At 45.8% G+C, this 26,796-nt stretch overlaps 1 protein-coding gene across 3 annotated transcripts in view; it reads left to right on the top strand.

Moving 5' to 3' along the window:
• Nucleotides 1-26,796, top strand: part of TULP4 (TUB like protein 4) — an 807,065-nt gene that overhangs the window by 690,038 nt on the left and 90,231 nt on the right. For all 3 annotated transcript variants that reach the window (XM_063917647.1, XM_063917648.1, XM_063917649.1), the window contains one exon: nt 23,465-23,599. In XM_063917647.1, the coding sequence (XP_063773717.1) occupies nt 23,465-23,599 (135 nt within the window). The remainder of the gene's footprint in view (nt 1-23,464; nt 23,600-26,796) is intronic.

Here is a 26,796-nt window from a genome sequence, read left to right as displayed (position 1 = left end):
GAGCATAGGATGCACCAAAACAACAAGGGAAATAAAACACTATTGATAGGAAATGGTCATATTCATTATTGGTGTGTAGAAATTGGATTTTCAATTATTAACAACTGTCACAACTGAGGGCCTGAGCTGACGGGAGGCAGCCTCAGTTGTAGGGGCTGAGATGTAACGGAACCTGGGAGGTTGTATCAGACCCCTAGACATGTAAGTAACATGTAGAATAACTGCCCGAAGGCGTGACCACGACAACCAGGATAAAAGTCAATGATGTTTATTATGACAAACTCCGTAACACAGCAGCAGTAAAAGGAAACATAAAAGTCAACAGAGGATAAATACAATTCCTGGGTACTACAGGGTGGCAAGGGCCACAGGCACTGGTAGTGTGAGACAGTTCTTATAATCTTCTAGTTGGAAAGTCCTTACCAGGCCTGACTGTAGCAATGGAGAGAACCCAGGATCGTACCAGCTGATGTTCCAGGAAAGGCTGGGCTGCTGAAGGTAAAACGGCTGCTGTGGATACTGGCTGGAACCAGACTGTTGTTGGTACGGAGTGGATACTGGCTGGAACCAGTTAAATAATAAACGAACTTGAGAGCGATGAAATAATAATGAAGTTTGGAGTTTGAGAGCGGTGAAATAATAATAAAGTTTGGAGTTTGAGAGCGGTGAAATAATAATACCGGTGGAGAGTGGTAAACTGCAGAAAAGGACACCGGCCCTTTAAGAGAAGCTGTACACTGCTGGAAGCTGGGCTGGAAGCAGGTGATTGTTTGAGAGCGGTGAAATAATAATACCGGTGGAGAGTGGTAAACTGCAGAAAGGACACCGGCCCTTTAAGAGAAGCTGTACACTGCTGGAAGCTGGGCTGGAAGCAGGTGATTGTTGTAGCTGGAAACAGGTGAGTCCAGAATGGATCGGAGAGTCAGGCTACACCGCAGATGGAATGCTGGTGCGGGTCTCTATAGCAGAAGTCTGGAGACAGGAGCTGGAACCTGGAAGACAACCACAGGAGAGAGACAAACTGGAACTAGGTTAGACAACCAAAGCACTGACGCCTTCCTTGCTCAGGCACAGCATACTTATACCTGCAGCAAGGAAGGGGTTGGCTAGGCAATTATGCAAATCAACAATACAGACAGCAGATTGGTGGAAATAATCAGATGACAAAATCCAAGATGGCTGCGCCCATGCAGACACTTGGAGGGAAGTTTGGTTTGTAATCCATGTGAGAATTGAAACAGTAATGGCGACGCCGGCCACAGGAGACGCCAGACTGACAAGCGCACATTTAACCACGCGGGCACAGCGGAGGCCGCGGCTGATGAAATCACCACTCTGACATTCTGCATGTGGAAACTCAGGAACAGCGGGATCCGGTCCTGGAACGCAGAGCCAGCCTTAGGAGGCATCTGAAGGGTAAGTAATGGCGTCCAGATACCCGGATCGTGACAGCACCCCCCCCCTTTAGGAGTGGCCCCAGGACACTTCTTAGGCTTTAAAGGAAACTTTGTGTGGAAATTTCGGACCAAGGCAGGAGCATGGACGTCTGAGGCATTGGTCCAAGAGCGTTCTTCAGGACCATAGCCCTTCCAGTCAATGAGGTATTGTAACTGACCGTAACGGAAACGTGAGTCCAAAATCTTGGCCACCTCGTACTCGACTCCCCGTTGAGTCTGAACTTTGGGAGCTGGAGGAAGTGCGGAATGAAACCGATTCAGGATCAGCGGTTTCAACAAAGAAACATGAAATGTCCTGGGTATTTTCAAGAAGGATGGTAACTGTAACCTGTAGGCAACAGGATTGATGACTTGTTCAATCTTGAAGGGTCCGATGTAGCGAGGTGCAAATTTCATGCTGGGAACTCTCAACCTCAAATTCTTCGTGGACAGCCACACACGATCACCCACCTTGAGAGCAGGAACCGCTCTACGCTTCCTATCGGCAAACTTCTTATACCTGAATGAGGCTTTAAGCAGGGCTGCGCGGACGTTCCTCCAGTTATTTGAAAACTGACGCAAGGTGACATCCACTGCTGGAACAGAAGTTGCGGGAAGCGGTTGGAATTCTGGGACTTTAGGGTGGAATCCATAATTAATGAAGAATGGTGTAGAAGAAGATGAGGAATGGTATTGATTGTTGTGGCTGAACTCGGCCCAAGGAAGGAGTTGAACCCAGTCATCTTGAGAGGAAGACACATATATACGGAGGAAGGCCTCCAAGTCCTGATTCACCCTCTCGGTTTGACCATTGGTCTGAGGATGGTAAGCCGTGGAAAACTTTAACTTGACTTGGAGGGCTTGACACAAACTTCGCCAAAATTTGGCTACAAATTGTACTCCACGATCCGAGATGATCTCTTCAGGAAGACCGTGAAGTCGGAAGATCTCTTGTATAAACACTTGAGCCAACTTGGAAGCTGACGGAAGACCGGTGAGAGGGATGAAATGTGCCATCTTGGTGAACCGGTCAACTACCACCCAGATGGTATTAAACTTGTTGCAGATAGGTAGATCGGAAACAAAGTCCATCGACAAATGGGTCCAAGGTCGACGGGGAACAGATAATGGAACCAGTTGCCCCGCAGGCGACTGGCGGGAGACTTTGTGTTGGGCACACTTTGGGCAGGAGGCAATAAATTCCATAACGTCCTTCTTCAGAGTTGGCCACCAGTAGGACCTAGAAATAAATTCAAGGGTTTTCTGAATGCCTGTATGTCCAGCAAAACGGGAAGCATGGGCCCAATGCATGAGCTTCTTCCTTAGAACTGGCTTAACAAAACTTTTCCCTGGTGGAGGCGTAGAGTCCATCCCTACCGTGGAGAATGCCAACGGATTAATAATAGGATGCTTGTCTGCAGACTCGGACTCATTTTCTTGCTCCCATGAGCGGGAAAGGGCATCGGCCTTACGATTCTGAGAACCCGGACAGAACTGGAGTTTAAAGTCAAACCTAGAGAAGAAAAGTGCCCATCTGGCCTGACGAGGATTCAGACATTGTGCGCCTTTGAGATATAAAAGATTTTTGTGGTCGGTAAGTATGGTGATTGAGTGGGAAGCTCCCTCCAACAGGTATCTCCACTCCTCCAGAGCGAGCTTGATGGCTAGCAACTCCTGATCGCCAATGGCATAGTTGCGCTCAGCTGGGGAGAACTTCCGGGAGAAGAAACTGCAAGGATGTAGATGTCCATCTTTGGCCCTCTGGGATAACACTGCTCCTACTCCAACGGAGGAGGCATCTACCTCTAAGATAAAAGGAGAGTCGGTGTCGGGCTGTTTCAGAACTGGTGCAGAGATGAACCGTTGCTTCAGAAGGTGAAAGGCCTGTGTAGCTTCCTCGGACCACTTGGACGGATTAACACCTTTCTTGGTTAATGCAGTGATAGGCGCCACGATGGTGGAAAAGTCTCGTATAAATTTTCTATAATAATTGGCGAACCCTAAGAACCTCTGAACCCCTTTGAGGCTTAAGGGTATAGGCCAATTCTGGATTGCTTGGAGTTTCTCAGGATCCATCTCTAGTCCGGAACCGGACACAATGTAACCTAGAAACAGAATGGTTTTAACTTCAAACACACACTTCTCCAATTTACAATAGAGGTGATTGACACGGAGACGGGAAAGAACCTCTTTTACCCAGAAACGATGATCTTCGAGATTATTAGCAAAGATGAGGATGTCGTCTAGATAAACCACGACATGGCGGTACAAGATGTCCCTGAAGATCTCATTCACGAAGTGCTGGAAGACTGCTGGAGCGTTGCTCAATCCGAAGGGCATGACGAGGTACTCATAATGTCCGTCACGGGTGTTAAAGGCGGTCTTCCACTCGTCACCCTCACGGATTCGGATGAGATTGTAGGCACCCCTCAAGTCCAGCTTTGTGAAAATAGTTGCACCACTAACTCTATCAAAGAGCTCGGTAATCAGGGGTAAAGGGTATCGGTTCTTGATGGTAATGTCGTTCAGACCTCTGTAGTCGATGCACGGACGCAGACCACCGTCTTTCTTCTTAACGAAGAAGAAGCCTGCGCCGGCTGGAGAAGAAGATGGTCGGATGAAACCCTTTGCCAGGTTCTCTTTGATGTACTCTTCCATGGAGTGTGTCTCAGGCAGAGACAACGGATAAGTTCGGCCTCGTGGTGGAACCTTCCCTGGAATGAGGTCGATTGGGCAGTCGCATTCTCTATGAGGAGGAAGGATATCAGCAGAGGCTTTACTGAACACGTCCGTGAAGTCTTGATATGGAGGAGGCGGAACATCAGATGACCTGGGGAAGGAAGAACAAACAGGAAGAACTTTGGCTAAACAAGTCTCAGCACAGGAGGGACCCCATGCCAGTATTTGCGTAGTCGTCCAGTCAATTGATGGGTTGTGGAGACGGAGCCATGGAAGGCCTAAAACCACTGGATGTGTGGCTCTTGGAATCACTAAAAAAGAAATATACTCAGAATGAAGAACTCCCACTCTCAGACGAACTGGAAGAGTCCTTAAGGAAATGACTGCGTCAAAAATCTTGCTGCCATCCACGGCAGTCAAAGAGATGGACGAGGACAGTCTCTCGGTGGGTAGGGACCACCGTTTAACATAAGCTTCGGTTATGAAATTCCCAGCTGCTCCGGAATCAAGGAGGGCAATGACGTTCCTGTAACGTTGAGCAATTTGGAGCGACACTGGGAGGTTACAGTCATGAGGAGATGGAGAGGAGATCATTACTCCTAGCCGGCCCTCTCCTTGGCGAGCTAGGATCTGGAGTTTCCCGGACGTTTGGGACAGGCATTGATAGTGTGCGACGGAGCTGCACAGTAGAGACAGAGAGACTCAGAGAGACGTCTTCGGCGCTCAGCGGGAGATAGACGGGAACGACTAATTTGCATAGGCTCATCCTTGGATGGAGATGGTTGACGAGGAGGAGGAGCAGAAGATTTAGGAGTAGATGATCTTCCTCGCTCGGTTGCTCTCTCTCTGAAACGTAGATCAACCTTCGTGCAAAGAGAAATTAGCTCATCCAACTTAGAGGGCAAGTCTCTGGTAGCTAACTCATCCTTGATGCGTTCTGATAAGCCATGCCAGAATGCAGCATACAGGGCCTCGTCGTTCCATGCCAGTTCGGATGCCAGGATTTTAAACTGTATAAGATACTGTCCCACAGTACGTGTTCCCTGGCGTAAACGGAGAATCTCAGATGAAGCAGATGTTATCCGGCCTGGCTCGTCGAAGATGCGCCTGAATGTAGCTACAAAGTCAGTATAGGAGGATAGCAGGGTATCCGACTTCTCCCATAAAGGTGATGCCCTGTCAAGGGCTGAGCCACTGAGAAGGGAGATGATATAGGCAATTTTGGTACGGTCACTGAAGAAATTGCCAGGTAGAAGCTCAAAGTGGATTTCACATTGATTGAGAAATCCCCTGCAGAACCTTGGAGATCCATCAAATTTTGCTGGCGTTGGAAGATGAAGATGTGGACTGGAAATGGGTAAGGTGGGTGGGGTTACAGCTGGTGTTACTGTAGTGGACGCACCGGACGTGCCAGGTCCACGGAGGGTCGTTTGAATCCCATCCAGCCGTGTAGAGAGATCCTGGAGACAGCGGATGATGTGGCCCTGTGCAGCCTCCTGATGTTCAAGTCGGGCTGCCAGTTCTTGCATCGGCCTGGCCGCTTGATCCTGGTCTCCGGCTGGATTCATTAGGTCAGTGCTTACTGTCACAACTGAGGGCCTGAGCTGACGGGAGGCAGCCTCAGTTGTAGGGGCTGAGATGTAACGGAACCTGGGAGGTTGTATCAGACCCCTAGACATGTAAGTAACATGTAGAATAACTGCCCGAAGGCGTGACCACGACAACCAGGATAAAAGTCAATGATGTTTATTATGACAAACTCCGTAACACAGCAGCAGTAAAAGGAAACATAAAAGTCAACAGAGGATAAATACAATTCCTGGGTACTACAGGGTGGCAAGGGCCACAGGCACTGGTAGTGTGAGACAGTTCTTATAATCTTCTAGTTGGAAAGTCCTTACCAGGCCTGACTGTAGCAATGGAGAGAACCCAGGATCGTACCAGCTGATGTTCCAGGAAAGGCTGGGCTGCTGAAGGTAAAACGGCTGCTGTGGATACTGGCTGGAACCAGACTGTTGTTGGTACGGAGTGGATACTGGCTGGAACCAGTTAAATAATAAACGAACTTGAGAGCGATGAAATAATAATGAAGTTTGGAGTTTGAGAGCGGTGAAATAATAATAAAGTTTGGAGTTTGAGAGCGGTGAAATAATAATACCGGTGGAGAGTGGTAAACTGCAGAAAAGGACACCGGCCCTTTAAGAGAAGCTGTACACTGCTGGAAGCTGGGCTGGAAGCAGGTGATTGTTTGAGAGCGGTGAAATAATAATACCGGTGGAGAGTGGTAAACTGCAGAAAGGACACCGGCCCTTTAAGAGAAGCTGTACACTGCTGGAAGCTGGGCTGGAAGCAGGTGATTGTTGTAGCTGGAAACAGGTGAGTCCAGAATGGATCGGAGAGTCAGGCTACACCGCAGATGGAATGCTGGTGCGGGTCTCTATAGCAGAAGTCTGGAGACAGGAGCTGGAACCTGGAAGACAACCACAGGAGAGAGACAAACTGGAACTAGGTTAGACAACCAAAGCACTGACGCCTTCCTTGCTCAGGCACAGCATACTTATACCTGCAGCAAGGAAGGGGTTGGCTAGGCAATTATGCAAATCAACAATACAGACAGCAGATTGGTGGAAATAATCAGATGACAAAATCCAAGATGGCTGCGCCCATGCAGACACTTGGAGGGAAGTTTGGTTTGTAATCCATGTGAGAATTGAAACAGTAATGGCGACGCCGGCCACAGGAGACAGGAGACGCCAGACTGACAAGCGCACATTTAACCACGCGGGCACAGCGGAGGCCGCGGCTGATGAAATCACCACTCTGACATTCTGCATGTGGAAACTCAGGAACAGCGGGATCCGGTCCTGGAACGCAGAGCCAGCCTTAGGAGGCATCTGAAGGGTAAGTAATGGCGTCCAGATACCCGGATCGTGACAACAACTATGGGTGTACAGATACCAAATACAATATAGTAGAATAAATACTTAAATAAAACCATCATAATTTTGCAGTCAGGTAGAATTTCATTGTATTTATCTCATATTCAATAATCATGTATAATATAAAAAATCAGAACATAAATTATATTGAATTTAGGCAATTTTAAATATCTAGTTTAGAGTAGAATTATTATTTCTGAAACTACTGGTCACCTGACGCAGTGGGGACAGACATTTTTTTTTAAAGCCTGTCAAATCGTCAAGAACCAGTTTCATCACTATATATATATATATATATATATATATATATATATATATGTATATAGGAACGCATATGGCTGGCACTCCTGTTAAATATAAAGCAACTGCCCCGGTGCCATCCAAAAAAATTGATAATGAGCACTAATGGTTCCTAGGGAGGATATGGCACTCTCCCAATGGCAGAAAGAACCAGGCGGCACTCAGAGGACTTGTGCAAAAAGGCAAATTTTAGTGAGAAATCACAAAAGTGTATGGCATAGCTTTGCCAACGTTTCAGCGCCGCGCAGGGCGCTTTTGTCAAGGCTGTATGCTAAAACAAGGAACAAGACAACACAGTGTAAGTGATCTTACCTTTATAGGTCCCCTCATCAGTAAGTCCGTGACAGCGTGCAGCGGGAGCTGGCGTGCGGCCGGGTTTCCGGTGAGTCCCAGCGTGTGGTATCCAGGAAGTGACGTCTTCTGGTATCCACGGCAACCTCGGGCGTCCCGGCCGACGATGGTGATCCGCTGTAGCTGGCGGTCTGTATGATGAGGAGATAGATTGTGATGTGCAAAAAGAACTAACAGATTGCTAGCGTGTGTGACAAGTGGTTGCTAGCAGTAACTGGAAAAGCACAGAAATGCTCCAAAAGAAGCCCTAATGTAAAGTGATAGTACCAGTGAGCAAAAGAGTGTTTCTCAGAAATATAAAAGGTTAAAAACATGAGTGCAACACTGCCTGTCATCAAGACATGGATACATGCAAATGAATATATATAATATCAATGAGATCATGCAAACAATGAACAGGTTGAGACAAGCAGTGAGAACAAGGGAGAATCAAAGGCCCCGTTTGCATAGATCAATAGTGAGAGGGAAGCTGGATAAGTACATGTATAGCTGTAGATACCACAAAGAGCCCAGTGAGTAGTATGACCGCAAGAACATGAGCTAAATATAATAAATATAATCATAGAAACACACTCCAAGCAATGTGTTCATTGAGTCCGTCTGGTGCTAAAGCAGATAAACGGTGAATCCATTCGATCTCTCTTTGTGCTAATAATTTAGACCGATCACCTCCTCGTATATGACGGGGAATATGGTCAATAATCATGTATCGAAGTTGCTGTAGTTTATGGGATGCATTTTTAAAGTGCCGGGCGACCGGCTGGTCATTCGGCTTGCCCTCCAATGCAGCCTTAATGGCTGATCTGTGCAGGGCCATCCTTTCACGGAAAGTTCGTATGGTCTGTCCCACGTAGATCAACCCACATGGGCACGAAATGACATAAATGATGAACTGGGATGTACAGGTGACGTGATGTTTAATCTTGAAGACTTGTTCGGTTTTGGGATGTTTAAAAACTGAACCAGTGTCCATAAATTTGCAAGTTGTGCAAGAGAGGCATCTTTGGCATCCTGGTTTGGGCAACTGTTTCCTGCTCTGTGTAATGTCAGTTTTGACGAGAATGTCCCGTAAATTACGTCCCCTCTTGTAGCAGGGCATGATGGACGTCTGTTGAAAACAGGGTAAAGATGGATCAGTGCTAACAATAGGCCACAAAGCCTTAGTAGCACGGGTTATCACGGAACTCGCTGTCGTATATTCTGTTACAAGAGGAACCTTGTTCTTATTATTTTTGGTTGTCTGTACAAAGAGTGTTTCCCGCGGGATGTGTAGAACTTCTTGTTTAATGGATTCCAATGTGCGTTTGTCATATCCCCTCTGGATGAATTGTGCCACAACATAATCGAGTGCTGGTGCAAGCTGTGTCGGGTCGCTTGTAATTCTGGCAATCCTGAGCATCTGGGATCGGGGAAGACCCTTCTTGAGTGCCGGGGGATGGAAACTGTTGTGCATCAATAAAGTGTTACGATCCGTGGGTTTGTAATAGACGGATGTATGAATGCTGTTATTGATGATGCTGATTTGTACATCCAGAAAGTGTATAGATGACGGGCTGGATTCAAAGTTAAACTTGATTGGAGAGTCCCTATTATTGATATTGGCACATAAGTTGGCTAGTGCAAAAGCGCCCCGGTCCAAAAGAGCAACAAATCGTCTATATACCGTGTGTACAGTAAAATATCGGCTTGCAGTGTGTCTGAGCCAAAGAGTGCCCGTTCTTGGGAGAACATGTATACATTGGCGTAACTAGGCGCCACGTTCGATCCCATGGCGCAACCGGTGAGTTGGACATAGAAGTCGCCATTGTGTAAGAAATAATTATGCGTAAGTGTGTACTCCAAAAGTTGCAGAAAAAGTGGGATATGTAACCCCTGGAAATTTTCAGACTGTAAGAATTCCTTCATGGCTAATAGTCCGTCCGCGTGGGGAATGACGGTGTACAAACTGTGTACGTCCATGGTGCACATGATCGTGGGTTACATATCCCACTTTTTCTGCAACTTTTGGAGTACACACTTACGCATAATTATTTCTTCACAATGGCGACTTCTATGTCCAACTCACCGGTTGCGCCATGGGATCGAACGTGGCGCCTAGTTACGCCAATGTATACATGTTCTCCCAAGAACGGGCACTCTTTGGCTCAGACACACTACAAGCCGATATTTTACTGTACAAACGGTATATAGACTATTTGTTGCTCTTTTGGACCGGGGGCGCTTTTGCACTAGCCAACTTATGTGCCAATATCAATAATAGGGACTCTCCAATCAAGTTTAACTTTGAATCCAGACCGTCATCTATACACTTTCTGGATGTACAAATCAGCATCATCAATAACAGCATTCATACATCCGTCTATTACAAACCCACGGATCGTAACACTTTATTGATGCACAACAGTTTCCATCCCCCGGCACTCAAGAAGGGTCTTCCCCGATCCCAGATGCTCAGGATTGCCAGAATTACAAGCGACCCGACACAGCTTGCACCAGCACTCGATTATGTTGTGGCACAATTCATCCAGAGGGGATATGACAAACGCACATTGGAATCCATTAAACAAGAAGTTCTACACATCCCGCGGGAAACACTCTTTGTACAGACAACCAAAAATAATAAGAACAAGGTTCCTCTTGTAACAGAATATACGACAGCGAGTTCCGTGATAACCCGTGCTACTAAGGCTTTGTGGCCTATTGTTAGCACTGATCCATCTTTACCCTGTTTTCAACAGACGTCCATCATGCCCTGCTACAAGAGGGGACGTAATTTACGGGACATTCTCGTCAAAACTGACATTACACAGAGCAGGAAACAGTTGCCCAAACCAGGATGCCAAAGATGCCTCTCTTGCACAACTTGCAAATTTATGGACACTGGTTCAGTTTTTAAACATCCCAAAACCGAACAAGTCTTCAAGATTAAACATCACGTCACCTGTACATCCCAGTTCATCATTTATGTCATTTCGTGCCCATGTGGGTTGATCTACGTGGGACAGACCATACGAACTTTCCGTGAAAGGATGGCCCTGCACAGATCAGCCATTAAGGCTGCATTGGAGGGCAAGCCGAATGACCAGCCGGTCGCCCGGCACTTTAAAAATGCATCCCATAAACTACAGCAACTTCGATACATGATTATTGACCATATTCCCCGTCATATACGAGGAGGTGATCGGTCTAAATTATTAGCACAAAGAGAGATCGAATGGATTCACCGTTTATCTGCTTTAGCACCAGACGGACTCAATGAACACATTGCTTGGAGTGTGTTTCTATGATTATATTTATTATATTTAGCTCATGTTCTTGCGGTCATACTACTCACTGGGCTCTTTGTGGTATCTACAGCTATACATGTACTTATCCAGCTTCCCTCTCACTATTGATCTATGCAAACGGGGCCTTTGATTCTCCCTTGTTCTCACTGCTTGTCTCAACCTGTTCATTGTTTGCATGATCTCATTGATATTATATATATTCATTTGCATGTATCCATGTCTTGATGACAGGCAGTGTTGCACTCATGTTTTTAACCTTTTATATTTCTGAGAAACACTCTTTTGCTCACTGGTACTATCACTTTACATTAGGGCTTCTTTTGGAGCATTTCTGTGCTTTTCCAGTTACTGCTAGCAACCACTTGTCACACACGCTAGCAATCTGTTAGTTCTTTTTGCACATCACAATCTATCTCCTCATCATACAGACCGCCAGCTACAGCGGATCACCATCGTCGGCCGGGACGCCCGAGGTTGCCGTGGATACCAGAAGACGTCACTTCCTGGATACCACACGCTGGGACTCACCGGAAACCCGGCCGCACGCCAGCTCCCGCTGCACGCTGTCACGGACTTACTGATGAGGGGACCTATAAAGGTAAGATCACTTACACTGTGTTGTCTTGTTCCTTGTTCTAGCATACAGCCTTGACAAAAGCGCCCTGCGCGGCGCTGAAACGTTGGCAAAGCTATGCCATACACTTTTGTGATTTCTCACTAAAATTTGCCTTTTTGCACAAGTCCTCTGAGTGCCGCCTGGCTCTTTCTGCCATTGGGAGAGTGCCATATCCTCCCTAGGAACCATTAGTGCTCATTATATATATATATATTGTCACGATCCGGGTATCTGGACGCCATTACCTGCCGTTTAGGTGTCTTCTGAGACTGGCCCAGCGTTCCAAATCCGGATCTCATCTGTGTCAACACTCTGCACATCCCTCCTGTCATTCTGAGACACTACCACAGCGGCGCCATGTTTGAATCCAACATGGCATCTCCCGGCCTCCGCGGCCTCCGCCGCCGTTACTGTGTTATTGCTGCAGGTTCTCAGAATCATGTATCATGCCTGCCGCGGCCTCTGCTGCCCTCCAAGTGTCTCAGCATATAACTGTCATCTGGCGTCTCCTGTCCTCCGCGGCCGGCGCCGCCATTATCATTATGTTTGCACATTTCATTTCAAACCAGTTTTCCCTCCAGGTTCCAGCATGGGCGCAGCCATGTTGGATTTGATCACATGCTCCAAATCCTCCAATCCACCGTCCCTGGAATCTGCATAATTGCCCAGCCAATGCCTGCATAGCAGCAGGTATAAGTATCCTGTGTCTGGGCCAGATAGATGTCAGTGCTTTGAATGTCATACCTTGTTCCAGTCTCTCTCTCCTGTGGCTTGTTTTTCCAGGTTCCAGTTCCTGTCTCCAGCATCCACAAAGAGACCCGCACCTGCTTTCCATCTTGCAGTGCAGCCTGACTCTACAGCCTTCCGTGGCTGTCCAGTTTCCAGCTATCTACTATCTGCTTCCAAGCAGCCAGCTTTCAACTGATTCCAGCTTCTACCAAACACCGGTGCTGATCCAGCGGATCCTATCTTACCAGCAGTATCCACTACCACCGGTAATCATCTTTCAGCTATTCTGTTTCTACGCTCCCTAGCATCTCACATCATTCACTCTGTGTGTTATCACCTGGCTGGTTCCATCCAGCATCCACTCCGTGACTTTAGTACCTGGCTGATTCCATTCAGCATCCACTCTGCATTTCATCACCTGGCTGATTCCACTCAGCATCCACTCCGTGTCTTACCACCTGGCTGGTTCCATCCAGCTGATACAGCAGCATACTCAAGTTACAGATTCACCTGCTACAACTACTGGCATGTTCCTCGGCTATTTCTACAACTACAACCAGGCCTGGTAAGGTGATTCCATCAAAGGACTTTTACATCTGTTCTAAACCTACCAGTGCTCTGAGAAACCTTCTATGGTTATGTATTCCAGGAACTGTGTTATTTGCCACTGTCTTTGCTAAACTTGAATACTGCTTGATATCACACGGAGTCTGTTAATAAACTTTTATTTTGAATTTTAAACTGGTTGTCATGGTCACACCTTCGGGTAATCATTCTGCACTTACATGTCCAGGGGTCTGATTAAACCTCCCAGGTTTAATTTCATCTCAGCCCCTACAACTGAGGCTTCCTCTCGTCAGCCTAAACCCTCAGTTGTGACAGTAAGCACTGACCATATGATTCCAGCCGGAGACCAGGATCAAGCGGCTAGACCTATGCAAGAACTGGCAGCCAGACTCGAACATCAGGAGGCTGCACAAGGTCACATCATCCGCTGTCTCCAGGATTTCTCTACTCGGCTGGATGGGATTCAGACGACCCTCCGTGGACCTGACACGTCTGATGCGTCCACCACAGTGACTCCAGCTGTAACCCCACCCACCTTACCCATTTCCATACCACGTCTTCATCTTCCAACGCCAGAAAAATTTGACGGATCTCCAAAGTTCTGCAGGGGCTTTCTCAACCAATGCGGAATCCATTTTGAGCTTCAACCTGGCAACTTCCCCAGTGACCATACCAAAGTTGCTTATATTATTTCTCTCCTCAGTGGCTCAGCCCTTGATTGGGCATCACCGTTATGGGAGAAGTCTGATCCCCTGCTGTCCTCCTATACTGACTTTATAGCATCCTTCAGGCGCATCTTCGACGAGCCGGGCCGGGTTTCCTCTGCTTCATCTGAGATTCTCCGTCTACGCCAGGGAACACGTACTGTGGGACAGTATCTTATACAGTTCAAAATCCTGGCATCTGAACTGGCCTGGAACGACGAGGCCCTGTATGCTGCATTCTGGCATGGCTTGTCAGAACGCATTAAAGATGAGTTAGCTACCAGAGACTTGCCTTCTAAGTTGGATGAGCTAATTTAACTATGCACGAAGGTTGATCTACGGTTCAGAGAGAGAGCAACCGAGCGAGGAAGATCATCCGTTCCTAAATCTTCTGCTCCTCCTCCTCGTCAACCATCTCCATCCAAGGATGAGCCTATGCAAATTGGTCGTTCCCGTCTATCTCCCGCTGAGCGCCGAAGACGCCTCTCCGAGTCTCTATGTCTCTACTGTGCAGTTCCGTCGCACACTATCAACGCCTGTCCCAAACGTTCGGGACTCCAGATCCTAGCTCGCCAAGGAGAGGGCCGGCTAGGAGTAATGATCTCCTCTCCATCTCCTCATGATTGTAACCTCCCAGTGTCGCTCCAAATTGCTCAACGTTACAGGAACGTCATTGCCCTCCTTGATTCCGGAGCAGCTGGGAATTTCATAACCGAAGCTTATGTTAAACGGTGGTCCCTACCCACCGAGAGACTGTCCTCGTCCATCTCTTTGACTGCCGTGGATGGCAGCAAGATTTTTGACGGTCAATTCCTTAAGAACTCTTCCAGTTCGTCTGAGAGTGGGAGTTCTTCATTCTGAGTATATTTCTTTTCTAGTGATTCCAAGAGCCACACATCCAGTGGTTTTAGGCCTTCCATGGCTCCGTCTCCACAACCCATCGATTGACTGGACGACTACGCAAATACTGGCATGGGGTCCCTCCTGTGCTGAGACTTGTTTAGCCAAAGTTCTTCCTGTTTGTTCTTCCTTCCCCAGGTCATCTGATGTTCCACCTCCTCCATATCAAGACTTCACGGACGTGTTCAGTAAAGCCTCTGCTGATATCCTTCCTCCTCATAGAGAATGGGACTGCCCAATCGACCTCATTCCAGGGAAGGTTCCACCGCGAGGTCGAACTTATCCGTTGTCTCTGCCTGAGACACACTCCATGGAAGAGTACATCAAAGAGAACCTGGCGAAGGGTTTCATCCGACCATCTTCTTCTCCAGCCGGCGCAGGCTTCTTCTTCGTTAAGAAGAAAGACGGTGGTCTGCGTCCGTGCATCGACTACAGAGGTCTGAACGACATTACTGTCAAGAACCGATACCCTTTACCCCTGATTACAGAGCTCTTTGATAGAGTTAGTGGTGCAACCATTTTCACAAAGCTGGACTTGAGGGGTGCCTACAATCTCATCCGAATCCGTGAGGGTGACGAGTGGAAGACCGCCTTTAACACCCGTGACGGACATTATGAGTACCTCGTCATGCCCTTCGGATTGAGCAACGCTCCAGCAGTCTTCCAGCACTTCGTGAATGAGATCTTCAGGGACATCTTATACCGCCATGTCGTGGTTTATCTAGATGACATCCTCATCTTTGCTAATAATCTAGAAGATCATCGTTTCTGGGTAAAGGAGGTCCTTTCCCGTCTCCGTGTCAACCACCTCTATTGTAAATTGGAGAAGTGTATGTTTGAAGTTAATACCATTCCGTTTCTAGGTTACATTGTGTCCGGTTCCGGACTAGAGATGGATCCTGAGAAACTCCAAGCAATCCAGAATTGGCCTATACCCTTAACCCTCAAAGGGGTCCAGAGGTTCTTAGGGTTCGCCAATTATTATAGAAAGTTTATACGAGACTTTTCCACCATTGTGGCGCCTATCACTGCATTTACCAAGAAAGGTGCTAATCCGTCCAAGTGGTCCGAAGAAGCTACGCAGGCCTTTCACCTTCTGAAGGAACGGTTCATCTCTGCACCAGTTCTGAAACAGCCCGACACCGACTCTCCTTTTATCTTAGAGGTAGATGCCTCCTCCGTTGGAGTAGGAGCGGTGTTATCCCAGAGGGCCAAAGATGGACATCTACATCCTTGCAGTTTCTTCTCCCGGAAGTTCTCCCCAGCTGAGCGCAACTATGCCATTGGCGATCAGGAGTTGCTAGCCATCAAGCTCGCTCTGGAGGAGTGGAGATACCTGTTGGAGGGAGCTTCTCATTCAATCACCATACTTACCGACCACAAAAATCTTTTATATCTCAAAGGCGCACAATGTCTGAACCCTCGTCAGGCCAGATGGGCACTTTTCTTCTCTAGGTTTGACTTTAAACTCCAGTTCTGTCCGGGTTCTCAGAATCGAAAGGCCGATGCCCTTTCCCGCTCATGGGAGCAAGAAAATGAGTCCGAGTCTGCAGACAAGCATCCTATTATTAATCCGTTGGCATTCTCCACGGTAGGGATGGACTCTACGCCCCCGCCAGGGAAAAGTTTTGTTAAGCCAGTTCTAAGGAAGAAGCTCATGCATTGGGCCCACGCTTCCCGCTTTGCTGGACATACAGGCATTCAGAAAACCCTGGAGTTTATCTCTAGGTCCTACTGGTGGCCAACTCTGAAGAAGGACGTTATGGAATTTATTGCCTCCTGCCCAAAGTGTGCCCAACACAAAGTCTCCCGCCAGTCGCCTGCGGGGCAACTGGTTCCATTATCTGTTCCCCGTCGACCATGGACCCATTTGTCGATGGACTTTGTTTCCGATCTACCTATCTGCAACAAGTTTAATACCATCTGGGTGGTAGTTGACCGGTTCACCAAGATGGCACATTTCATCCCTCTCACCGGTCTTCCGTCAGCTTCCAAGCTGGCTCAAGTGTTTATACAAGAGATCTTCCGACTTCACGGTCTTCCTGAAGAGATCATCTCGGATCGTGGAGTACAATTTGTAGCCAAATTTTGGCGAAGTTTGTGTCAAGCCCTCCAAGTCAAGTTAAAGTTTTCCACAGCTTACCATCCTCAGACCAATGGTCAAACCGAGAGGGTGAATCAGGACTTGGAGGCCTTCCTCCGTATATATGTGTCTTCCTCTCAAGATGACTGGGTTCAACTCCTTCCTTGGGCCGAGTTCAGCCACAACAATCGATACCATTCCTCATCTTCTTCGACACCATTCTCCATTAATTATGGATTCCACCCTAAAGTCCCAGAATTCCAACCGCTTCCCGCAACTTCTGTTCCAGCAGTGGATGTCACCTTGCGTCAGTTTTCAAATAACTGGAAGAACGTCCGCGCAGCCCTGCTTAAAGCCTCATCCAGGTATAAGAAGTTTGCCGATAGGAAGCGTAGAGCGGTTCCTGCTCTCAAGGTGGGTGATCGTGTGTGGTTGTCCACGAAGAATTTGAGGTTGAGAGTTCCCAGCATGAAATTTGCACCTCGCTACATCGGTCCCTTCAAGATTGAACAAGTCATCAATCCTGTTGCCTACAGATTACAGTTACCACCCTTCTTGAAAATACCCAGGACATTTCATGTTTCCTTGTTGAAACCGCTGATCCTGAATCGGTTTCATTCCGCACTTCCTCCAGCTCCCAAAGTTCAGACTCAACGGGCAGTCGAGTACGAGGTGGCCAAGATTTTGGACTCACGTTTCCGTTACAGTCAGTTACAGTATCTCATTGGAAGGGCTATGGTCCTGAAGAACGCTCTTGGACCAATGCCTCAGACGTCCATGCTCCTGCCTTGGTCCGAAATTTCCACTCAAAGTTTCCTTTAAAGCCTAAGAAGTGTCCTGGGGCCACTCCTAAAGGGGGGGGGGGTGCTGTCACGATCCGGGTATCTGGACGCCATTACCTGCCGTTTAGGTGTCTTCTGAGACTGGCCCAGCGTTCCAAATCCGGATCTCATCTGTGTCAACACTCTGCACATCCCTCCTGTCATTCTGAGACACTACCACAGCGGCGCCATGTTTGAATCCAACATGGCGTCTCGCGGCCTCCGCCGCCGTTACTGTGTTATTGCTGCAGGTTCTCAGAATCATGTATCATGCCTGCCGCGGCCTCTGCTGCCCTCCAAGTGTCTCAGCATATAACTGTCATCTGGCGTCTCCTGTCCTCCGCGGCCGGCGCCGCCATTATCATTATGTTTGCACATTTCATTTCAAACCAGTTTTCCCTCCAGGTTCCAGCATGGGCGCAGCCATGTTGGATTTGATCACATGCTCCAAATCCTCCAATCCACCGTCCCTGGAATCTGCATAATTGCCCAGCCAATGCCTGCATAGCAGCAGGTATAAGTATCCTGTGTCTGGGCCAGATAGATGTCAGTGCTTTGAATGTCATACCTTGTTCCAGTCTCTCTCTCCTGTGGCTTGTTTTTCCAGGTTCCAGTTCCTGTCTCCAGCATCCACAAAGAGACCCGCACCTGCTTTCCATCTTGCAGTGCAGCCTGACTCTACAGCCTTCCGTGGCTGTCCAGTTTCCAGCTATCTACTATCTGCTTCCAAGCAGCCAGCTTTCAACTGATACCAGCTTCTACCATACACCGGTGCTGATCCAGCGGATCCTATCTTACCAGCAGTATCCACTACCACCGGTAATCATCTTTCAGCTATTCTGTTTCTACGCTCCCTAGCATCTCACATCATTCACTCTGTGTTTTATCACCTGGCTGGTTCCATCCAGCATCCACTCCGTGACTTTAGTACCTGGCTGATTCCATTCAGCATCCACTCTGCATTTCATCACCTGGCTGATTCCACTCAGCATCCACTCCGTGTCTTACCACCTGGCTGGTTCCATCCAGCTGATACAGCAGCATACTCAAGTTACAGATTCACCTGCTACAACTACTGGCATGTTCCTCGGCTATTTCTACAACCACAACCAGGCCTGGTAAGGTGATTCCATCAAAGGACTTTTACATCTGTTCTAAACCTACCAGTGCTCTGAGAAACCTTCTATGGTTATGTATTCCAGGAACTGTGTTATTTGCCACTGTCTTTGCTAAACTTGAATACTGCTTGTTATCACACGGAGTCTGTTAATAAACTTTTATTTTGAATTTTAAACTGGTTGTCATGGTCACACCTTCGGGTAATCATTCTGCACTTACATGTCCAGGGGTCTGATTAAACCTCCCAGGTTTAATTTCATCTCAGCCCCTACAACTGAGGCTTCCTCTCGTCAGCCTAAACCCTCAGTTGTGACATATATATATATATATATATATATATATGTAGTCATGTAGAAGAGGACGCACTCACCAGACTTCTTAATAGTGAAGATAATTTTGATGACAACATGTTCAGGGTCAACGTTCTGGTCCCCCACAGGACCTTTATCAAGACCAATGTAACAGCAGGCAAAGACACAACCAAACTGCCTGTCCCTGTGTAAATACATATACCAGCACAGCCATGCCCCATGATCAATCAATCACTAGATTAGTATCACAAACAAGGCATACCCAGTGTGGACAAAGTATTCACTACTATCAGGCATGGTCACCACTACATAATCGGCATGTTATAATAAACTACCTCACAAGTACTTACATCTAAGTTGCCGAATACATTACTGTGATACACAAGTGGAACGCACGCCGCTGCAGCTGGAACGCACCCACTTCCGCCGGTGCGCATCATTTCCTATCAGCTGGCCCCGCTGTGAAACGCACAAGGCGGAAGTGGTGTTAACGTGACCCGAACAATGCGGACATGATAGTCATGCAGAACGGGGCAAATATACCAACACAGCAGTATTTCTGTTTAAACCCACACTGGAAAATATACTCAAATATATTACATAATGTACAACATTAAATAGTTAATAGTTGTATGCTTGTACATTTATATGTTGTATTTGTCTTGTTCACTAATATGTATGTTTTCATGGACAGTTTATACCTTATGTTGAAATGGCAGTTTGGAGCTACTTATACCGAGTCAGCTTTCGCAGCATGATATACTATATGTAACGTTTTTTCAAGTGAAATAAGTGCATCATATGGTCTTTATTTAATATATTTGAGTATATTTTCCAGTGTGGGTTTACAGAGAAATACTGCTGTTTTGGTATATTTGCCCCGTTCTGCATTACTATCATGTCCGCATTGTGCGTTAACACCACTTGTGCGTTTCACAGCGGGACCAGCTGATAGGAAATGAAGCGCACCGGCGGAAGTGGGTGCATGCCACTTGTGGATCACAGCCGCTTGTTAATGTATTCGGCAACTTAGATGTAAGTACTTGTGAGGTAGTTTATTGTAATTTGTAACATGCCGATTATGTAGTGGTGACCATGCCTGATAGTAGTGAATACTTTGTCCATACTGGGTATGCCTTGTTTGTGATACTAATCTTGTGATTGATTGATTGATTTGATTGATTGATTCATTGATTGATCATGGGGCGTGGCTGGGCTGGTATATGTAGTTCCACAGGGACAGACCGTTTGGTTGTGACTTTGCCTGCTGTTACATTGGTCTTGACAAAGGTCCTGTGAGGGACCGAAATGTTGACCCTGAACATGCTGTCATCATTGCTATGAGATTGGATTAAAATTATCTTCATTATTAAGAAGTCTGGTGAGTGCATCCTCTTCTACATGACTATATTTGGGGACTCTGCTGACACAGATTACCCTCTGGATTTGACACCCCAGCTGTTGTGGATTTTTGCCTGCTTGTGAGTGCAACTTCTACACTGGACTGAACTATGTAGGGGTATCAGATATTACCTTGGAAATTATCACCGTAAATATTTGATGAAGAGACGGCTCGAAATTTATACTGTGTCTTACATTCAAATTATAGGTTATGCAGATGTTTTCAGAAAATGCATAAAATATTATTTACATAGTTCTTGCTTTACACAGGAAACAGACAAAAAATGATTGTGTATAGAATCTTACAAACAGTGGTCCACGTATGCTCACTCTGACTTGTCGGAAATAGAATGATGACGGTGACGATGTTAACAGACAATAACGTCAATACACAAGGGCTGATACCCACTTTTGTTAATCTGATATATAAAACATGCACAATAATGTATTTTTAAATCTTGTACCTTATCAATTTATTTTCCTATGGATATACTAGTAACTATTCTTAAAGATGTTCCACATTTTGAGTGATGACAAGCAAGCATAGCTGACCACATCCGTGGTGTGTCGGTTGTACAGTTACTATTTTTAACCTAATATGTGACTGCTTAAATTCTTTGATGTTCTGGTCCTGTGTGTGAGATGATGTATGCTTTATATGTACAACTTGCACAGTAAAAGTAATATAATAAGTAACAATGTGTACACTTCACTAATGCTTACAGTTGTTATGGGCTTCTAGCAAGCATACTGTAGGTCTCTCCTTCATCTGCATCAAATGCTACAAAAGGTGTATTCTAAATCAGGTATTGGGAGCCACAACATGGCTCATTGTAACATGGGTTTAGATTTCTAATCAAGTATATTTAAAAAAAAAGATTTTCAAATTACATAAGAACAAAAAAGAAAAACAGAAATAGGCACACTATATTACGAGCTACAAGCAACATAGAAAAATGCTTAATTGTGAAAAAACTACTTGACGGCAAAGATAGAATTTTTTTTTTTTAAATATGGCATAATTCCAGTGGGGGGGTTGACTTTAGAAGACAGCTCTCCTTTATGACCACGTAGTGATAAAATGCAGCGAGGTGGCAAGTACACGCACAAGTACAGTACACACTGAAAAGCATTACGAGCGGAGGATACCAGGTCTAGGATATACCTCATGGAACACCAAAGAGACAATTGTCTATTAAACGTTAAGGAGCATTTTGTGCTTAGTGTACTGTACATAATCACTCATAGGCCACTGTAGAATTGACTAACCACATCCAGGAAGAGAGAGTTGTGGCCTGAGGAGCTATCCAGGTCCTGGCAATGCACACTTTAAGGTGAGAAGAATTGTAACATAAGTTTGTAGGGAGTGGCTTAGTGTATCGGCAAGATCCAATCCAGAAATTCCTGATTTTGTAAAGGTTAATGATTGTTGCATCACAGAATCAGTTATACAACCCAGTATACTGGTCCAGAAGGAGGAGACCATAGGGAAAAACCAAAGTAGAAACCAGCATCCCAGTCACCACACAGAAGGTAGAAGCCAATCTTCCAAATTTCCCCAGGCGCACTGGCATCCCATATATAGTTTGAAGGCTATAGTCCTAAATTTGTTGGAATCTGGCATACAGCGTGGCCACCCAAAGGAAGCCACAAACAAGACGCCAATACTCATCAGACAGGTGTACCCAGAACACTCTCCCACTTGGCTCTGAGCACTTGCCTCTGAGCACTTGCAACCCCTAGAATGAAAACAAGAAATACAAGACCTGAAATATTCTTCCCAAGGTGAAGAATATGACTCAAAGCACTTACAGACAATTAGGTTAAGACAGTAGTCTTGCTCCCCCACCCCACTTTGTACCACTGCATGTCGGAGCGGTAAGAACCAGTAGAACATAGTCTTAAGGATATTAAACACAAAACTAAGTTGAGCAATTGGCATAAGACACACTCCCTTTAAGTTGATCCAACATGGACACACCATAAAACAACCATAAAGAAGTATCATCCAAGGAATGTAGTTCTGAAAAAGCAGCATTACCCCAAAGCGGAGAGCAATCCATTCATCAGCACCCAAAAGCTTTTAAACCACCAACCAAACCTTGCATGCCTGTACAAGAATTAGTGGACAACCCACAAAAAAGGAATCGGCAAGTAGAAACTGCAGAGGAGTAAAACTTAGACCAGCTGGCTGAAGTAGGGCCGAATAAGCATCCCCACAGCTGGTCATGCAAAGGTGGGTTCCCCCAGTGGTCTCACCCGGTCTCCAAATACCACTTGCTAGACGCGTTTCAGACAAAAGTCCTTCATCACAAGCATGGCTTAACGTAAAAAAGTCGGGGCCAGTTTGGGTTTAAATTTAGTTATTTTGCAGTATCTGGACAGCTATATTTGCGATCATAGTTAAAATAGGACACCTTATTGTCAAAGCACAACACAAATGATTATAGTAATTTACAGTCACAAGTACCCGTGGGTCTATGCAAAACACATACTATTATAATTTACAACCCTATCTAGAAAGAACCATAGTCACAGTTTACTGACTACTATCCTGGCTGCTGAGCCACAATCTCCTCCTCTACTTTATTTGAAGAGACCTAGTACAATGTCATCCCTCTTTTGCCAAATCCGCAATTCCCTAATTGTCCAGATCCACTGGTCAGTCTGGCAAGAATTGTAAACCCTAGTCAGAATTGTCCACGCATGACACACGAGTGAGGGGGCGATGCCCTGTTTTATGCCCGTTTTGGTTAACATGACGATTTGGCTACATCAAGGCAGTTCTTTGATAAGTCTCCTGCTCTGGATTGGTGCCTGCTTATTGTAGTGGCTGTCGCCCTATCCCCTCCCCAGTCCAAATGTGATTGCAGGCACCATGCAGTTTGCAGCTCCAAACAGTTTAGCTGGACAGGAAGATGAGAAAAAGCCACCTCCTCAACCATTGTAGGAGCAAAAATCACATTAACACCATGGGCCCTCTGTGTGTAACCTAATGTACTGTAGTCTTTTCCTGTAATCTTTTGTTTTCAGTCATGTATTAAAACTCTATGCATATTTGTATCAGTGGGGATAGATGATTTAAGACCAGGCAAAGTGAATGTCTTTATTGATTGTCTTTATTTAGCTATATTTCCAGCATTGTTTACTTTATTGAAGTAATTGTATTTATATTTTTACTGGTTTCTTGTTTACCTTGACTACATTGTTAATCTTTGCAGATGGCCCTGCTGCATATCCTATCCCAATGGACAATATCAAACCGCTGCTAACCGTAGGATTTACTTCGGGAGATATCAGTTTGATGAATAACTATGACGACCTGTCATCAACCATCATTCGCTCAGGGCTGAAAGGTAAGGAATGTTACTTATTTTACGGGGGTTTTTTTTTTCATTCATTAGTCTCCTGCACAGTATATAACATTGCCAGAACACTTAGTATTGCCTTTGGTGACACCTGCTGACAGAAATTTCCTGTAGCAGGTATTTGCAGTTCTCAAAATAACACTGGTTGTTAGGACTTACACGCTATTGCTTATTGAGATTTTAACTTTATGGGAAAGATTAATGGCTTCAGTAATATAGTATAGTGAATTACTTCTCACAGATACAATGTGTTCTTCTGTGCCTATGTCTTTTTGGTACATAGAGTAATACAACATTATTGAGTTGCTAAATATGTGACACCCAGGTAAGAATGGATGAAGACGTGTCGTGAGGTAAGTTGGTAACTTATAGGGTTTCTGCTTTCCTTTGCCTGGTAGTCCAGATCACCGTCCTAAGTACAGGTTTTGTGAAAACTCGCTTCAGAGAGGCAAGGAGTATGTTTCCAAGCTAATAATTTTGTTAGTAACTTATCAAAGGAGAGCTGGTTCATAAGTGGAATGTTTCCCAACAGGACGCTTGCAAAATAATGAGCAACTCAACTTTTAAACAATTGGTGCGTTCTCAATAAATCGTACAATAAGACAATAAATAATTTTATTGTTCTTGAAATGCTGTGTCTTGTAGTCTTCTTCAGACAGATCCATTAGGGATTTACCTGGATCAGTGATACTGATCACCCTCAAACACATAATTCAACTGTATAGCATGTCCTTGGTTATCATCAAAGTAGCAGTACAATAAGGCAGCAGTATTATGCATCACAACTTTAGTCAACCTTACTAAACAAACAAACAAGACCACCTATTCCTATAAAGGTTGGTAAACTCTGATTTCTCCTGCAGGGTCCACAGGTTATCCACAGGATAAACATTGGGTTATGAGGTAGCGACAGCAGATTGGCACCAACGATCAAAGCTTTCGGCCTCCCAGAATGCAATGGGCCCGTCCCCTATATCCCCGCCTCCTGACTCACGCAAATCAGTTTATTTGTTTGGTGTGGTAGGAGCCGGACCATGGTCAGTGGGCTGCTGGTTTTTAGCAGCCATAAGCTTTTTATTTTATTTTTTATAGTCTTACTCTTTTCTTTTTTTGAGCGTTCTTTCTAAAAAGCGTCTTAAACGTACCTTAGAGAGAGTCGCTCCAACAACTCCCCGCCGGGTCGCGACAACGTTTACCCATGTGTACAGTGCTGTTTTGGCGGGCGTCCGTGTAGGATGTACTAGCAAGTCCAGCAGACGTTACCAGGCTGTGGCCGGTGCACGAGGAGAAGGTAAGGCATCGGTTCCGCTTAGAGGGGAAACGCAAGACTCAGCAGCACTGTTTTGGGATGGAGACTACTAAACAGTCGCTGATGCGGCTGCCACCTCAGGTGCACCAGCGCTAGGCGTTGGGGATCATAGGCTCCAGGGGTAGTATGAGGCCGCGATCCCTGGGGTTGATGTCAGCAGTGGGGAGTGAAACGCTCCCCTGGTCGCCCCTCCCCCCGGTTCATGACCAGTTTCCTGCCATGAACTGATTTCCCGCTTCTGTCCGAAATGCTGTGTATCTAAAAGGACCCGGTCGCAGCATAAGCGGCTGTATGACTGGTGCGTCAGTGTTCTCTTGGGCATCTGTGTTCACTGTAGGTTAACGGGGCGGTTGTGTACACTAATAGCGTCTGGATCCACTCAGCGTTCACTAAAGTATTGATCAATCCAGGAAGCTTGGTGAAGTCTCCCTGTATTCCACTCTCCTGAGCCGGGTGATACAGCACTAAGTCTCCATCTACCATTGAGTATGAATAGTTAGATAAGTGCCTGATGCATATGCGTCTGTAAACTATTGCTGCTGTTTATTTCGCTGTGCGACTGAATACGTTTAAAGTCCTATATATGTAATGCAGTAATATGTTTCTCCTACATATTTGAAATGTATTTGTAGTTGAATATGTGCTCATATTGCTTATTATACTAATGTATAACCTGTGACTGATTGCTAGTGTGATTGCTGACGTTACTATTTTTTGTCAGTACAGTATCTGTATATTCTGATCCTCATTGCTGATGAAAGGCAGGGAGGGATCAGATTGTATGTCACTTTAACAAGTTTTAAAGTGATTTCAGTCACAAATTGTGTAGTTAAAACTGTACAGGTGTGTGATTTCTTTGTCATGTCTAAGAAAGGCAAGGGTGAGGAGGATACACTATCCACAGCAGCACCAACACTCATTTCATGTTTGTCTTGCAAAGCTGGGTTAACCTCTCAGGATCTGGTTCAAACTGTTTTAGTTTTCACCAAAGCCTCATGAATAATCTAAGGCAGGCACAGGTTCTAATGGAACCCCCATGGGCTTCGTTTGCACAGATAATATCCAGTATAGCTGAGCGGATAATGCTAGCTCCTGTAGCAGAGATAGGTTACCCTATTAACCCTTAAATGCAACATTCCACCTGGGGTTTATCAAATCCAAACAGGAATCTGCAGCCTTTAAACAAAAACAGTCTGAAAGGCCGATGGTGAAACAACATCTTCACAGTCTACACGTGTTTCAGATGGGGACTCGTCGAAGGATGAGGACTCATCGCACTCTGGGTCTGTATACAGAGATGAGGATGAAGGTCTAAGCTCAGTGGACATACCTGAGCTAATTAGAGCTATGAAAGCCATTCTATCCTTATAGGCAGCAGCAAAGCCAAGATTAAAATCTAAGGCATCTGTGATTAAATGTCCAAAAACAGTTAGGACTGAATTTCCTGGGTCAGTACAGCTGACTGAAATTATGCAAGAGGCTTGGGTGACACCCAGTAAGAAGTTAAGATTTCCAAATAAATGGAATTCCCATTATTCTCTTCCGACTGGGGACTGTTTAAAAAGGGAGGTGGCTCCCAAAGTAGATATGCATGTCATTCGATTGTTGCGGAAATCTACATTACCTCTGCCTTCAACATCACTGAATGATGTCATGGATAGTAAAAGAGATGGTTTTCTAAAAACCATTTTCTCTTTGTCTGGGGCAATCATAAGACCAGCCGTGGCTTCAGCTTGGATGACAAAAGCAATGGCAACCTGGGCTGATGCATGTCTTTCTTTGGCATCTAGAGAGCAAAAATCCCATATTGCACATATCAAACAGGCAGCTATTTTTATGGAAGAAGCAGCTATGGATATGGGTACAATTGCCTCTC

The sequence above is a fragment of the Pseudophryne corroboree genome, chromosome 4 (assembly GCF_028390025.1).
Source record: "Pseudophryne corroboree isolate aPseCor3 chromosome 4, aPseCor3.hap2, whole genome shotgun sequence".
In the NCBI taxonomy this organism is placed as follows: domain Eukaryota; kingdom Metazoa; phylum Chordata; class Amphibia; order Anura; family Myobatrachidae; genus Pseudophryne; species Pseudophryne corroboree.
Note: the sequence above shows the minus strand (reverse complement) of the source record. Positions and strands in the feature narration are given on the sequence as shown.